We start from the raw sequence: 15,868 nt of genomic DNA on the forward strand, positions 1-15,868 counted from the left end.
TCGGATTCGGGGCAGTACAACTCCTTGCTTGAGAGTGACACGGTACGGTGTAATGTGCATACAACCTACATCAGTTGGACCTTGTGCCCATAAATGGGCTGGTACATTCTGCAATCTTGGATCAAAATCTCGTAACACATAATGACCTTTGAAGTCACGTAAGAACAATCTCACTCCTTCCGGAGAACAACATATTACAGCACCTAGTGCTTTCAACGTTTTAATACCAAGCAGATTTTCAGGACATGCTTTCGTAAGTAACAAGTCAGAAGTACGGGACAATGGACCAACTTCAAGAGAAACTGGCTTTGACACTTCGTTAACAATAGGCTTTCCTGAAAAACCCAGGGCAACATTCTGTGAGCCTGACAGGGGTGCCCCTGGAACCTCGTCATGACTAATGGTAGTTCTGCTCGCCCCTGTGTCAATCAAAAATTTTCTGTCTTTCCCTAATACCTCACTATGTACATAGGGACCATCTTGATCTACAGGAACCTCGATGAGGGGCAAGCCAACCTCCCTCTCTAGGCTGTTTCATGTATACTGCTGATAATCGGGGTACTCTGACTGTGCATACTGGTACATTTGCTGTGTGACATGTTGCGTGGCAGCAATAGGTTGGGGTTGGGGTACAGCTACTGTCTGTTGTGCTTGTTGTGGTGGTTGCGTGTTCTGTGGAATATGCTGTGGAACGTGTTCTGGTCTAGGTGGACGCGGTCTTTCTTTCGTTTTGCCTGTAGCAATATTGTGTTTCAAAACCAAACATTCATTTATGTAGTGACCTGGCTGCTTACAGTAGTTGCAGTTCCCTTTAACGGGAGCTGCAGATTGGCCTGGCGGTGCTGTACCCTTTTTCTGACCATCAGCTGGAACAGATTGGGCAACTAGTACTTTCATTTTCGTGTCTCTCATACGTCTCTGTTCATGATCATGTTCCTCTCTAATTCTGTTCTGGTGGTACTGTAACATTTGTAACATTAAGGAAGGGGTATTTGCTTGCCATGTGCTCTCGACTTTCAATACTCTATTTTTAACTTGTGGTAAGGAATTCTCGACTAATTTGGTTACAAAAAGATGTGGATATGATTCGCTACTTGTTTTCAGGCCACTATTTATAATGAAACATTTCTCGAATCTAGAATAAAAATCACTAGTGTCTTCGTCTTGTTTCTGTTTGCAGGCTGAGATTGCATCCCAGTCTTCCTTTTTAATTGTCAATAACCTCGGCAAAACCTGTACTAATAGTCCTGGTAATGCTTTAGCTTTGTCCCCAAGACCAGTACCTGGGACTCGTGTATTTTCTTCGTTTTCTAATTCAGCCCAATTAATCTTTTTATCTCCCACCTCCCATTCTTTCTCTTTCAGTTTTTCGTAAATACCAGCCGGCAACAATACCTTTAACATTTTCAAAATGTCGGAATATGTATAATCCCCCATGAGTAACATGTCTTTTAATTCACGGTGAAAACCTGCTGGATCTTTATCATGACAGGGCACTATTTTCTTCATTTCCAATAGTTCCATTTTGCTTAAGGGTGTGTATACGAATACTCGCTGTAGCTCACCCCCTGTGGTCTGGACGGGATGAACTTCTCGTAAGGGATTCTGTCTGTCTATGTAAAATGGTTGTCTTACTGGGGGTGGAACAGAAACGAAATGCGGAGTCAGAAAAGTTCTGTATTTGTGTCGTTGTTCTAGAATGATATTAATTAAATCGGTACCTAGGCCTCTCCATCTTTTTAGGAGTAATTCTTCCAATATATTATATAGGGGACCTGGATCAGAATGCTGACTCTCATATAGTGAAATGAGATGCTGGATCATGTACATACCAGCAAGTCGCTGTTCGTCTGGGGAAAGAGTCAAAAATGTTTGTGCTACTGAATCATCTTTATATATGCTATCATTTCCAGCCCATTGGACTGCTGACCGTGCTAATTCCTGATCTCGCATTGTACTAAGTTCATGGTAACCTATTCTTTCTTTTAGCATTTTATCGGTGTCTTGAAATACATGTTCAAGAGAACATTGTTCTGGTATGGGGGAAAGGAAACGTTTCTTGTTTTCTAGATGAATGGGTCTGTCAAAAGGTCTATCAAAAGAATACTGTTTAGGAAGTCTCACTCTACCTACGTACGCCATTGTTCCTGGCGTTTCTTCTTCAGGGCTATCTATCCCCTCCTCCTCTGTATTTTCATCCTCTTTCTCGGTTCTCCTAGCTTCTTTCTCTTTTTTCTGTATTATTATTATTTCTTTGCGGATCTTTTTGTACATGGAATCTATGCAATTTTGTTTATCGTGTTTACCATCAGCTATGTTATTACTCCATTTTATCAACATCTCCATTTCTTCTTTGCTTGTGCCTGGCCGATCTCGTTCCCTTATCAAACAATTAATCAGAAATCGTAAGATCATACTTTGTGTCTCAACCTTATGGTGTGCCATGGCCTTGCGAATGCATTCTGGTCTCTCCCCTGTTCTAATGAAATGATATATATTGTCTAGATATTCTTCCATCTGTGGCAGGAGAACCAAATAATTTACGACTCGTCGTAAACGTGATGAGAATAACAGCATGTCGTCTTCGCCTGGTACTGGATCATATCTACAATCTGTAATGAACTCTTTAAGTTTGTCGTACGTCGCCGCTCTAGGTGTGCGTTGTAATGCTAGATCTCTAAGCGTTGTTCGTTTTACTTGTGGCGGGGAACGATGGTGACCCCCTACGGCGCCTCCTGAAGCGGAAGCGTAACCATCAACTAGCTGTGATGTTGTTGCTGGTGTCATGAATTGAAAAGTAGGTGCAGGTAATGCCGAACTCTGGGTTGCCGGCATACCGAACGGATTGTTAGGACCAACAGTGGTAGGAACAGTAGTAATAGTAGTGACAGGAATGGTTGTGACAGGGACAGTGGTGACAGGAGGGGGAATAACAACGGATGAGGAAGTCGAGTCTTGAGGGGGTGGAGATGACGCGTCTTGAACAGACTGTACGGATGGAGTAGGCTGCTGTATGTTTTGAACAGGCGGGAGAGGTTGCTGTACATTATTAGTTGGTGGTACGCGTACATTGGTATATGCAGGAGCTACGTCATCTAAATAGGACGAAAGGAAAATGTCCGCTGCTGTTTGTTTGTGACAGAGTTTAGTCGGGACCAATGGTGGTGGTAAGTTACAGGGTGCTTCCGGGGTCGCCTTAGGCAGGCCCTCGGCAAGAACTGGATACAGTCCTGTAATAAGGGCATTTCTTTGTCTGTCTTGTTGTTCTATTCTGACTCGTTCTCCTTCTTCTAGTAACTCTTTTTCCCTAGCTTTTTCGGATTCTTCTCTACTTCTCTCTGCTTTCCTGATTTCTTTTTCTGTTCTCCTATGCGCTTCTTTACGCCATAATTCTATGGCATTTTTCTGGGATTGTCTAGCTTTCTTTTTCCATAACGCTTCTTCTACTCTCATGATGCAATCAGCATCCCATGTCCCTGAGACAGGCCATCTATACTTTTCTTCCAGACCCTTGGTGTAGTCCACCCATAAATCCAGATACAGTATGGCATCTAAGCCATGCTTATTATACATAAAATGTCCAGGAGTGTCCCTAGGTGGGATGGGAACTGCTTCTTCGAGTATCCCTTTCCTGGTCCCTATCTGACGTAACTTCGAAAACAGTGGCATGGTCGGATTGCTTTAAACGTGGACACAGTAAACACAGTAATGAATAGCAAAAACAATCATTCATACCACAACATTAAAACCACATTAAAACATTTCAGACGGATATTACCTGATACATAGAAAACACATAGTTACTGAAACTCGAGTTGCAATACTAGAATACTGAATTACTAGATGCACTGCTAAAACAGTACAGACAATACCGGTCCCATAAAGAGACACGTCTGACCGTATTCACCTAAGTGAACACGTCTGGACCAGGCCTGTGTACCCAGACCTGTCTTGACCGGGAACACATTGATGAACCCGTCTAGATGCGTTCCCAACAACGGTACTCACCGGGAAGCAAGAACTGAAGGCCTCGGAAACTGGACTGGACTGGACTGGACTGCTACGACATCTGGCTGCTACTACGCCGCATGCGCTTTGGAACAGGTGGGCCTCCGGATACCTCGGACCTTGCTCTCTCGACTAGGGGCTCTGGTCGGGATCCTCCGCATTCCTCACCGCCTCGTCTGGATGCCGGACCGCAGTCTCCGTCTCCTCCGTGGGCCCGAGGGAGATAGCAGGAAAACCCGCAGGCGTGCACGGTTCCGTCGCGGCTGTAGAAGGGGTCAAGGCCTGCGTAACATCGCCGGCGAGTGGGGAAGGGGGGGGTTCCTATTCGGGCGCCAAATTATGTGGTAAATTAATATTACTGTATCATGTTTGCCATATAATTACAAGTCATAAGGATAGCTCAATCAAATGAGAGGCAGAGTCCGTGGTATCTGAGTCATACGGGCTTTAATGAAATGCTTCGAAGCATGGGACATCGGGTTCCATCACCACTCAGGTTCAGGAAGGGACATTCAACATTTTATTAGCATCACACATTATATATAGTAAAACAGTATACATGGAAGTGAATACAGTAGGCGTAACAGGTGAAAAGAGAGAGATAAGAACACATGTGCGTAACAGGAGGCGTGTAAGAAGGCGTACGCATGGGCGTGCACTGGACATGTCAGAGAATCGTCACATGAAACGTCACAAGTGGGTGGATGCATAGAGAAAGTTTGCAGGATCAGCAGAAACTTATGACCTATATGCGCGCGCAGCTGAGCATGACGTGTAACCGGGGAGAGCTGGGGGCTTTGATTTTTGCACGAGTGGAGGAGACTAATGTCTGGGGTGTCAAAACGACCTGTACCTATAGCATATCTGATATCGTATGTTTTGAGGATGTAGTGTCTGGAGTAAAAGGTCTCTCGGGCAGGGGCCGTTCAACACTGAATGCTAGTGCGTGCATACGGATCTTCATGTAGAGTGCGGTGGCCAAGGGCCTACCATGGTAACAGGAGCAGTAAATTACTTGCATGGAGACAGGAAGGCAGGGCCCTTTGCTCTGCAGCCGGGAATATGTTTACCTATTCCACTAGACTGGAATGTGTTTTCGAGAGGCTGAGCAGATAACTTGTAGGTAAAACATCATCTTGGCAAGCGAACCAGGCCGAGCCGGGCACCGCTCGTCTGAGGCAGGAAGTAAGGCAGAGGTCAGGGATGTATACCTAAACGGCAGCTTTCAGAGGGAGAAAAGAACTCGGAGCCTCGTTTAAGGGCCTAGCTCGACTGGGCCAGAAAACGTGGAGGAAAACGTGAAAGTGCACCATGTAAAGACGTTGGCACCATAGGCTTAGAAGCTTAATTAACGGGATTTTCATGCATGACTGGATAGCTGACATATTAACGTTGGACGCAAATGTATTTGCGTCTGTCTAGCATGAACAGAAAAGAAGTCACACGACATACAAGGAACATGGGTGCATGGATAGGGTGCGAGTGGGGGACACATTGGTTACCTAAAAATTTCTATTACCTCAATTCGAGTGTTGCTAGGGCACCTAAATTTTGCTTGCCGGATGGTCAGAGCAGGTAGAACATTTTGCAGAAGTTTGGGTCTAGCACTCTCCGGTTTCTCGCTGCCTCATCATCCTGTACAACTACAAGCAGAGGTCAAAGAAGATCTCCGGATGTAGTATTTTTCCCATAGTCCTTCAGGGGATTCCTTTAGGACGACAGGAAAGGTCTGGGTTTCGGTTTGTATTGACACCACATATCTGTAGCAGCCGCTTCGGAGGACGATCCTTCTACCACCTCGCTGCCAAAGCCTGGAACACCATTCGCCTCCACCTTCGCACCTCACCCTCGCTGAACCTCTTCAGGAAGAGACCCAAGACCTGGCTTTTCCACCGATACCTGCAGCACAGCACCTGGATACCCCAACAGGGTGATTAGAAACGCTATACAAATACTACTTGATTAATTGGCAAGGAAGGTATGCAGCGCCTCCTATCAGGTGGGCAGGAGTGCGTGTGTATTGGCATTTATATAGCGCACTACTTACCCGTAGGGTCCCAAGGCGCTTCGACCGCTGCGAAACCCTTCCTGGCTTCCTTGAGAGATGGTCCCTTAATGGGTATCTCCAGGGTGAGACCAGGCATCCCCGGCGGTCTGGTGGGGCCGTTAGTGAAGATGAGGCAAGCTAATGCCCAGAGTTGCCGAGCGTGATCGCTGATCAGAGTGGGCACCGAGGCGAGAGAATTATCGAGTCCGCTGACCCTGGTCCAGAAACCTGCCGCGCCGGGAATCGAACCCTGGTCCCGGGCCGTCCTCTGCTCTCGGGTCTGCCGCCTCTAACCAGTGAGCCACACTACTTCAAGGTAATATGAAGAAGATTGGCTGGCACAGTGGAACACAGGGGGCAGGACCAATATGTTTTTAGAACTGTTCCATCGCGTGGTGGCGGTCAAATTGTGGGGAGCGGAACTAGAACATTGGATGACGCTATTCCGGTTTGACAACTTGTCAGTGGTGCAAGTCGTAAATAGACAGTCTGCCAGGGACGCACAGGTGTTGAAGTTGATGCGGGTTTTAGTGTTGGGCTACTTGTGGCATGATATCTCTTTCAAAGTGCAGCATCAGCTGGGGTAGAGTATGACATTGCGGATTCTTTGTCTTGTTCACAGTGAGGGAGATTCCATGGTATGGCAAGTGACGCGGACAGATACAAGATGCCCATGCCAGAGGAACTGTGGTCGATAGGAAACACAAGATGATGCAACTGGTGGTAGGATCCCATGCAGAGACAATACAGAGCTCTTACGGTCAGGCATGGGGCACAGCACAGGGTGGAGAGTTTGTTTCCGGCTGAGGATGTGATTTAATTTATCATGGACCTAACCAAGAGTAGCTTGTAGTGCGTTACCATTGCAGGAAAACTTGTAGGCATCGCTTTTATGGGGACATTATTGTATGCCCTGTCTTGAGGTGGACTGGGTTAAAGGATGTTCGAGGGTTGGGTACAAGAGCAGGAGGGTTTGGGGAAGCTTTAGGAAGCAATTCATGTGGCAATTGTTTTGCCAGGTTCTGCGGCAGCTACTGGCAGTGTGCGGGGGTTCGATGGAGACATACCGGTTTTCTGCACTCATGTTCTGGATGTTTTTTGGTGCGGTCTGCGCGTTTGAATTGCTGGGTGGCAGAGGCCGGGATAGGGTACTGTGGGAGGACATCACAAGAAGGGAGGGCAGGTTGGAGATATGGCTTCATAACTCTAAAACTGATAGAGAGAGCAGGGGTGGAATGTGTTGTTGCACTTTCTAATGTCGCCAGGTCAAATTGCTTGCGGCACTGGGGATTCCCCCAGCTGATTATGGCACTCATTCCTTCCGCGTTAGCGCTGCGAGTGAAGCGGCGGATGTGGCCATTCGGGTGGTGGCCCCTCTTTCATCAAGTGGGCTGGGAAACAAGCTACACAGAGGGGTTTTGGGGTGAATTTGTGTTTTGGTGAGCATTTGTTTCAAATTACTTAGCAGGGAAAAGGTGTTATGTGTTGGTGTGAATTGTTGCAGTGTTTGAATGACATGTTAGATCGGTAGATGCCCAGACGTGTTGGTTCTCCATTTGGGGGGGAGCCATCTTGTGAGTGGTCTGTGGTCTCTGCTGCACCCTACTCACGCAAACAGGGAGTGTTGTTTCTATAAAACATGACAAAACCACTTCTTTCGGGCTAGTCTTCACCTCTTCATACTGTAAAACAGTCTGGGGAGATGGTTATGGTGCTGTCAACGTTTGTTGTAAACAAGTTGCTATCATCTAATCAGAAGGTTATAACCACAAGGTCCTTTTTTGAGTGACTAATGGCAGCAGATGAGAAAAGCTTAAACAACTTTCTGTTTCAGCGGTTCTGATTGAACTGGCTGCCATCAGCCAATCAGAACAGGTCTCAGTGGTTAATCCCTTATGACTGACCATTTTCGTACAAATAATGCATGGGTGATACCCATTCACAGACAAGATCACTGTAGGTATGTTGCTGCAGTATCTAGATTTACACCATAAAATAACTCCAACACAACATAATATGTACAAATTGATTCATTGGATTTTGTATTCTAGAAATCTATGAGTTTGCAGTAGGTCAAAATACTTGTGTTGCACAACTGTGTAATTCAACGTTTTTCAGACTATCGTACCTCAGTATCTCCAGTCCAATGAAACGGGTATTGATATTGTCGATATGGATCTGCCCTTTATGCAACTCCATCATACGGAACAGGGCCATGAAGATTGTTGACTTGCCTGATCCAGTCCTTCCCACAATGCCCACCTTCTCTCTTGGGGAAACAGTGAAGTCCACCCCATCCAGAGCATTAGGAAGTCCTGTACGATATGATAAAAATGCATTCTGGAATTTCACCTGCCCCAGAGTTGGCCAACTGGAAGCATCCTGTCACGATCAAAAGACAGCATGTAATTTGGTCAGAGTCATCATTATACACATTCAAATTAATTTCCAGTTTCTTTCTTGAACATCAGTAATTCTAAAAAGTGTGTTTTACAAACTTTTTGATGGTATTTCACTAATCCAGTCCTTGAGTCCTTGAACATTTTTCAAGAACCCAGACGTCTCTCTATGCGGCCAAATTAGATGGACCTTCCCCGTCCAGCTATGTTTTAGCAGAACTGGTGAATATGAATTTTCTAGCACCCAGGAACAAGAATTGTCAATGCTATTAAGAATACTGAGGTGAGGATTATGCATTTGCGTCCTTGTTTTATTTTAACAGCAGCCATTATTAAAGCTTTAATAAAAATGTTTAAACTGAAAGTCAAAGAACTAGACTGTCCATGGTGCTTTGAGAACAAAAACGACATTTCCCATTGTCAATCCAATCTTCCAGAGACAGTCCAAAACAACAATATACACATACTTGTGTAACAAGCTTCAGCCTCTTCTTGCGGCTTGGTGGCCATGTTAAGAACTCTCAATTTTGTTACAAGATAATACATACTGAATATTTTTTTTATTTGCATTGTTTTTCTTTCAGGTAGTGTAATAACAAGGACTTAAGGTAACTTCAGTGCAGTACCATAAAAACAGTTCCTCCCTCACCATACCCCCATGGACATTCCAGAACAGCCGCATGCAGCAGGGCCACTTGCATAGATACAAAAGGAAGGAAGGTCAAGGGACAGATGGATGGAACATTTACATGCGAAAAAAAATTGTGACATGAAATATCCCATGAGTATACGTGTTTGTGGCAATCGTAAGTTGCCAGAAATAGGAGGAATTTGTTATATGGAGATTGAACATGTCACACTAGACGAAAGAAGTGTAGATGTGGCGGAAAAGATACGCATAAGGGAAACCTTTTGGATTAATAAATTGCAGACAGTAGAATTTGGATTAAATGTGGATAGGGAACTCTATACGGTAATATAGGAGCCAGACCACTTATACAAAAAAAAACAATGAAGATGGGTGGTCTGCCTAAGGTACACAAGAGACAAAGGGATCTATGGATTGGAAGATCAGTGTTCTATTTACGGTATCCCTTGTTTCACAAGATAGAACTATGTATGACTATCTAACTACCAAACTTGAATAATTTAAGAGGTTAAACCAAAATACTAGAGTTTATATACAAGTCTGATTGGATGATGGGCAGAGTCTCTCACAATTAATATATAATAAGAGGAAGATAAGAACCTGTTGAAATAAGGAATTGTCTAAGAAAAGAAATCATTAAAAAAGTATTAATCAAATCACAGTGTGGGACAAAAATACTTCTTTGGAAATCAGACCATAAGATGGAAAATTATAAGATCTAACTTAAATACTGCCTAGGACAGTGGGGGCAAAATATTAACTGAATTAACATGCAAACCTATCTGGCACAGGTAAAAATACATATAGGCCTGCTCATAGAGCACGAGGTTCCTTGTGGAACAAATCGTTCTTATGCCTAATCAACTTGTAATAGGACTTATACATGTCAAACTCCTCGGAAGCACAAGAAGTGCAGAAAGGCAGAAAATAATATTTTGGTTAAGGGTTCGAGACCCCAGACAAAGAACACTTTTTATCCTTTATGAAAGATTAAAATTACAAAGAGCCAAACTGAGTAACAAAACGAAAAGGTAGTAATAAGTAGACTGAAAACTAATTTTTAGGAAGGTTAGCAGAGAGCGAAATATTGAATGAATAACTATGCAAACCGAGTAAAACGAATCAAGATGCATGCGGATAGCTTACAGAATAGGTGGTTCCTTGTGTTAGAAATCGCTCCTATGACTAAACTGAGTTGTGACAAGACCTTTACATGTCACACTCACGGTTAGCAGAAGGTGTGCAGCAGGATAGATATGAGAACCATAGTCGGGTAAATAATGTGTTTCATTTTTTGAAAGATTAAAAACACTAATAGCCAAATCGAGCTACATATCATAATGATAGTAAAATGCTGATTTAACACTAATTTTAAATCAACCCCGCAATGGAAATTCCCCTTTGTGTTTTGTTCATGAAGATTCACATATGGTAATGATATTAAGTAATGAGAAACGGAGCACATACATAGAGCTCCTTTTTGCGCACCTCCAGGTGCAACCAATTAATGGCACAGTAACGTATAAATAGCGAGAAAGCAACAGTCTGAATGAATGAGCGATTCAATTCAGACGAGACCAATGCAGGCTGACAGCCGTTCTACGGTAAGTTAAAACTATGTAAGTGGGAAGGAGATCCTCTGTGAATTTAAGGATACAAACTCTATATTAAAAAGCTACAGGGCACGCAGAAACAGACATTTAAAGTCAGTTACCACTTTGTTCAAAAAGAAAGTTTAGTTTGCATGTCAAGCTAGAGGCTAGAGCGGTGACAAAAAGGAGCATCAAAGTGAAAAGGGACTGTTACTCGGTACTAATTGGAATCTTGATAAGATTAGGTTGTAGCTCGCGGTCTGGGAGAACAGAATATTAACCATATAAAATATGAACTAACAGCCAGTAAGTCCGCTCCTACAGGGAACGGTCTAGGCCAGGGGTCTCCAACCAGTAGCTTGTGAGCTACTATAGGTTTCCAGCTACCTCGGAGTTGCTCACCTGTGCGCACCTCAACTTATTAAATTAGAAAGCTTTTGCTTGGTTGAATTAATATACACATAAAAAAATTTAGATTATACAATACTAATAATATTAGAAGCTCTCAATGTGTTTCATTGAAGATAAGTAGCTCTCAGTACAGAAAAGGTTGGAGACCCTTGGTCTAGGAAATCCCAAACAGAGAATACCTATAAAGAGACTACTGCATATATTTTAAAGGGGGAAGCATCTCAAAGTCTGACCATATACCAAAATAATGGGGATCTGAAAGAAATCTAAAAAGAGATACTAAGAATGTTCCTGTACAGAGCTCCCTGTTGATAACTGAATAATGGTGCCACACATAGAGGGAATGTTAGGTGTTTATTACTCTGTTCCTTTCACAGACCCTTATCAATGGTAAGGAAGCATTGACTGGTTATGGATGAAAATGACCTAAGAAATGTGGTGTGATTAGAACAAGAGGTAGAGTCTAAAAGGAGAAAATAAAGGAGAGAGTTTTTCAACGTACAAAAGAACATTGGTTTCTTCTAATGGAGCACACTCACTAATCATGAGAACTGAAACTTATTTCTATTCTTGTGTTCTTATTTTGCTCCAGACAAAATTAGTACTTCCAACTAGCAAAAAGATAAAATGTACCAAGTGAAAAGCTGAGGAAAACAAAAAGATATATGTTTAAGAGGTAAAACCTTCAATAAATTCTCACAATAACAGGGGAAATGTACATAAAAGGACCAAGTCCCACAAAGCGCCAACATTGGTCAGTGGTGTAAATTAATATGGAAGTAGGGAGGTTCACTGACTGGCAATTTATATCAAGTCCCATGCAACAGTGTGATGTTACTGAACATTAAGTAATTCTTTCTATTTCTGTATCCAAAGTGAAACTAATGTACTAGCTTTAAAACAAAGTATTATTAAATAGGAATGTGATTATTAGAGAGGTAGACCTTTGATGAATTCATATTTTTAAATTGAATCATGCATTATTTGATTTGTAATTTTACGATACATATTGATACATAATTTTTCTTTGTAACAGCCCTGTAGAAGCGTGTTTGGGCGCGCAACACGTGTTGGTAGTTTGCGGCTATTTTCAGTTTTGGACGCTGATTGGTGTATTGAAATAAAGGAAGAATAAAAGAAAACTTGAGGAAAGATACAAGAACAAGTCACTGTTATTTATTGATTCTCAGTGCACTGTTGTGTATATGTATACAACAGTGCACTGTTATAGTTAGGACCTCGTTTCCATAGGAAAAGCATTTTTTGATTTGCCAATATCTTTGGCGCCTTCTGACGAATCTTTGCGAATTTTTCAAAATTAATGGCCCACTCCAGTCAGCTCCTGTCTTGAAAGTTTTGGGGTGATTCATCAAGCGGGGCTGAGAAAAAAGGGGGATACTAAAATGCGTTTTCTCCGTGTTAATTTCCATAGGAACTTTTGTCACGGTTACAGCCTGAACTGCTGAACGGAATTACACCAAATTTGGCAGAGAGGTAGCTCTTGGCCCAGAGTGCACTCTTTGCTTTAAATGGTGTAAATTAGTTCAGTATCTATATCTGGTAACAGCGGTGGATCCGCAAACCCTCCCGAGCTTCATTCGGATTGGCTGTCAACACTCCAAAACCAAGAAGTGTTAGCAGCCATCTTGTGAACCGAGTCACACGAAAAAAGGAAAGAAAATGGAAAAAGAAAGAAAAAGGGGCAGGGTAGAAACACCCTGACCCCCTAGGCCTGCTCAGGAGATCCCATGGTCAAAAAAAGTATTTTTTTCCCAATTTTCTGCAAAATTCATACAGGTTTTGCAAATCCCGCTGAAAATGTAAAAACAAAAACGAAGCTCGGGTTTCCGCACTTTGTTTTCTAGAAGCCCCCGAGTGGGTCAAGTCCCCGGGGCAATGCACAATTATCATATGGGGATCCATGAAGCCCCCTGCAGGCCCTGGGACCGCCACCTCCACGGGGCTAAAATAATAAAACAATAGCGTGGGGGGGGGAGGGGGGGTTCCTGCCCGCCACGCTGCCACAGGGACCACCACCTCCCCGGGGCATTTTAAAATTTTGGGTGGTTGGGCCTCGTGGGCCCCATAAGCCCCAGGGACTGCCACCTTCCGAGGGCTTTGATGATTAAAAGCAGGAGGGGCACTCCCCCTGCAGCCCCAGGGACTGCAATCTCCCTGGGGCAACATACATTGAAAGTAAGTGGGGGGAGCTCTTGCCTCCCCCCCCCCCCCCCCCTACTTACCCAGGGACCACCATCTCCCTGGGGCATACAGAAATTAGAATACGGGGGTCAGTTGCGGATACCCGGGGACCACCACCCCACCGTTGCGATGGAGGAGGCATGATACCGCTGCGTAGGATGGGTTTGTTTCTAGACCCAGAGAGTGGAGGCTCTCTACCCAGGGGCGGAGAAACATTTCTGGTGGGGGCAAATGGTGGGCAGCCATTCAGGAACCACACCAGGGCTGGTCATTTTTTCAAGGGTCATCTCTAAGATGCCCTCTGAGTGCAGGTTACATTAAATTACAGAATGGTATCAGAGTCGGTTTAATGTGCTGAGTAGTTTGCTACCAAACTTCCCAGGTTTTAGTAAAGCCATTCAGGAGCTGTGGAGATCATAATGACCATCTCCCAGACCATATACTCTTTATGGCTTTACTACACTTACAGGGTCTAAGAATGGACTCAGACACTGTAGGGGTACAGGGTACATGCCACTCTACCCTCAATTAAGTGTGAGTGCACCCTGCTAGAAGGGTGGCTTACCTAGGCCTCAGGCAGTGGGTTGTAGGCATGGCACACAGGGATGAGTGCCATCCCCACTTCCCTTTTTTCTGCACAAAAACATGCAGTCTAATATCAGTGTATGGGTGTTAAGATACAGGGCCTCTAAGGGAGGCACAATAGGTGCAGCAGCTCTTAGAGGCCATCCCTGGTCACAGTACCCATGGGACCTTTTACAGTGGGCTTACCAGAGATATGACAATTGTGTGTACAAATGAACAGATTTGGGAAAGAACACAGGCCCTGGAAACCTGATTGGCAAGGACCCAAGGCACACCAAGTCAGGCTGCATCAGGTGTTAGGCAAAAAGTGGGGGTTAACCATGCAAAAAGGGGCACTTTCCTACACCTAAGTTCGGTGCAGCAATGGAGAAGAAAACAAGTGACATGGCCCCAGCCCTACCAGCCTGTCTCCTCCTCCAACGCCCCTGCTTTGAGAAACCGGTGTGGCCTACAGAATCCAGGACGACCTGTGGTCCTGTCTCCTGATGACAACGGTTTTGTCCAGCAAAGAAATCATTTCCAGTTTCTGGATCCAGGTGCATCCACAACACTGCACCACTCTGCACCCGACGCCCACGGACCGTCTGCATTGATGGGTCACCTCACCAGGTCCATTCATCCCCCTCCCCCCAACACCTGCAGCCTCTGTTTGAATGGTCCCCCGTCCGTGACCAGAACCAGCTGAGAAAACCTGACACTAAAAGGAACCTCTGTACCATTCACCCCGACCTTGGGGAGCCCAGCTGACGGTGCCCAGGTGTCCCACAGTTATCCAACTTACCTGCCCAGCCCTTGGTCAACTTTGTCCAACCTCCATGAAAAGCATTGGGCACCCAATGCTGATTTGCACTCTGCACCCGGCCGCCCCTGTGCCGCTTGTGGATTATCTTTGGTGCTGCTTTGAGGCCCCTCCTGTGCCAACTTCAACCCCGGGGCATTTTCAATAGGACCGTGGGTACCTAACTGCAAACCGTGACTCTTCGAGATACCCCCCCTGCTCCATTGGATAACACTGGGCCTAGTGACCTCTGCAGCCGGCCACCCCAGTGCCGCTGGCGCTGCAGTACCTACCTGGTATTGAACCTTGCCCTGTGTTGTCCTAAACCCCTAAAGCCTAGGGAAGTAAGTTGAGTACTTACCTGCGAACTGTTTAACATTGTTTTCCTCCATAGGATTGAATTGCCATTTCTATCTATTGCATTGAACTGTCTAAACTTATCACTGTAAAAACATACCACTGTATGTTATTGGCATTTATAGAAAGCATTCTTAATACTGTAAAGTATACAAGTGCATTTACAAAGCATCACTGCATTCTTGATACTTTTACAAACTGTACAACTTACCTGCACTAAGTAATTCTTGGATCTAGAAAAAAAATAAAGTAACAGCATTTTATGCAAACAATTGGTCTGGATTCAGTCTTTGCCTAAGTGTATACAATAAATGCTTACCACTACCCTCTGATAAGCCTAATGGCACAGCCCAGCTACCACTAAAGTGAGAGTAAGGTATTATCTACTTTAAGGTCTGCTATACCTTTGGGGAATCACTATACCTCTTTTTGGTATAGTATAGTGCCAGCTTCCTACAATCAACAACTGAAAGTTCAAATCCACCTCCAGACCAGAGGATTCCATTTATAGGACATTCCAGATATGATCCTGATGTTTCAGGTTGCTTTTTGGCCAGGATGCGTCTGAGATTTTTGGCCTCCTGGCCTTGTATATCCAGAGCTAGTACCTCATAACTACTGTGACATGCATGCTCTCCATTAGGACCTTCTCCTTAAAAGGGCATAGTGGGTGTTTCAAGGGAAAGATCCTTGTGTCGGATGAAGCGGACTGGGACCTTACTGGTGGATGAAGGACACCAACATAACATGCAGTTGACTGTTCTCCCCACCCTACCCGGAGTTCACAGTGGTGACAGCAGCCTCACCCTTGGGCTGGGAGAAGGCCTGGTGGCTCAAGGC

At 44.5% G+C, this 15,868-nt stretch overlaps 1 protein-coding gene across 2 annotated transcripts in view; it reads right to left on the reverse strand.

Annotated features, from left to right (window-relative positions):
- Positions 1 to 15,868, reverse strand: part of LOC147706825 (ATP-binding cassette sub-family C member 10-like) — an 875,391-nt gene that overhangs the window by 42,055 nt on the left and 817,468 nt on the right. For both annotated transcript variants that reach the window (XM_086925960.1, XM_086925959.1), the window contains exon 19: positions 8,184 to 8,437. In XM_086925960.1, coding sequence (XP_086782086.1) covers positions 8,184 to 8,437 — 254 coding nt within the window. The remainder of the gene's footprint in view (positions 1 to 8,183; positions 8,438 to 15,868) is intronic.

Source organism: Lissotriton vulgaris, chromosome 6 (assembly GCF_964263255.1).
Source record: "Lissotriton vulgaris chromosome 6, aLisVul1.2, whole genome shotgun sequence".
Taxonomy (NCBI): domain Eukaryota; kingdom Metazoa; phylum Chordata; class Amphibia; order Caudata; family Salamandridae; genus Lissotriton; species Lissotriton vulgaris.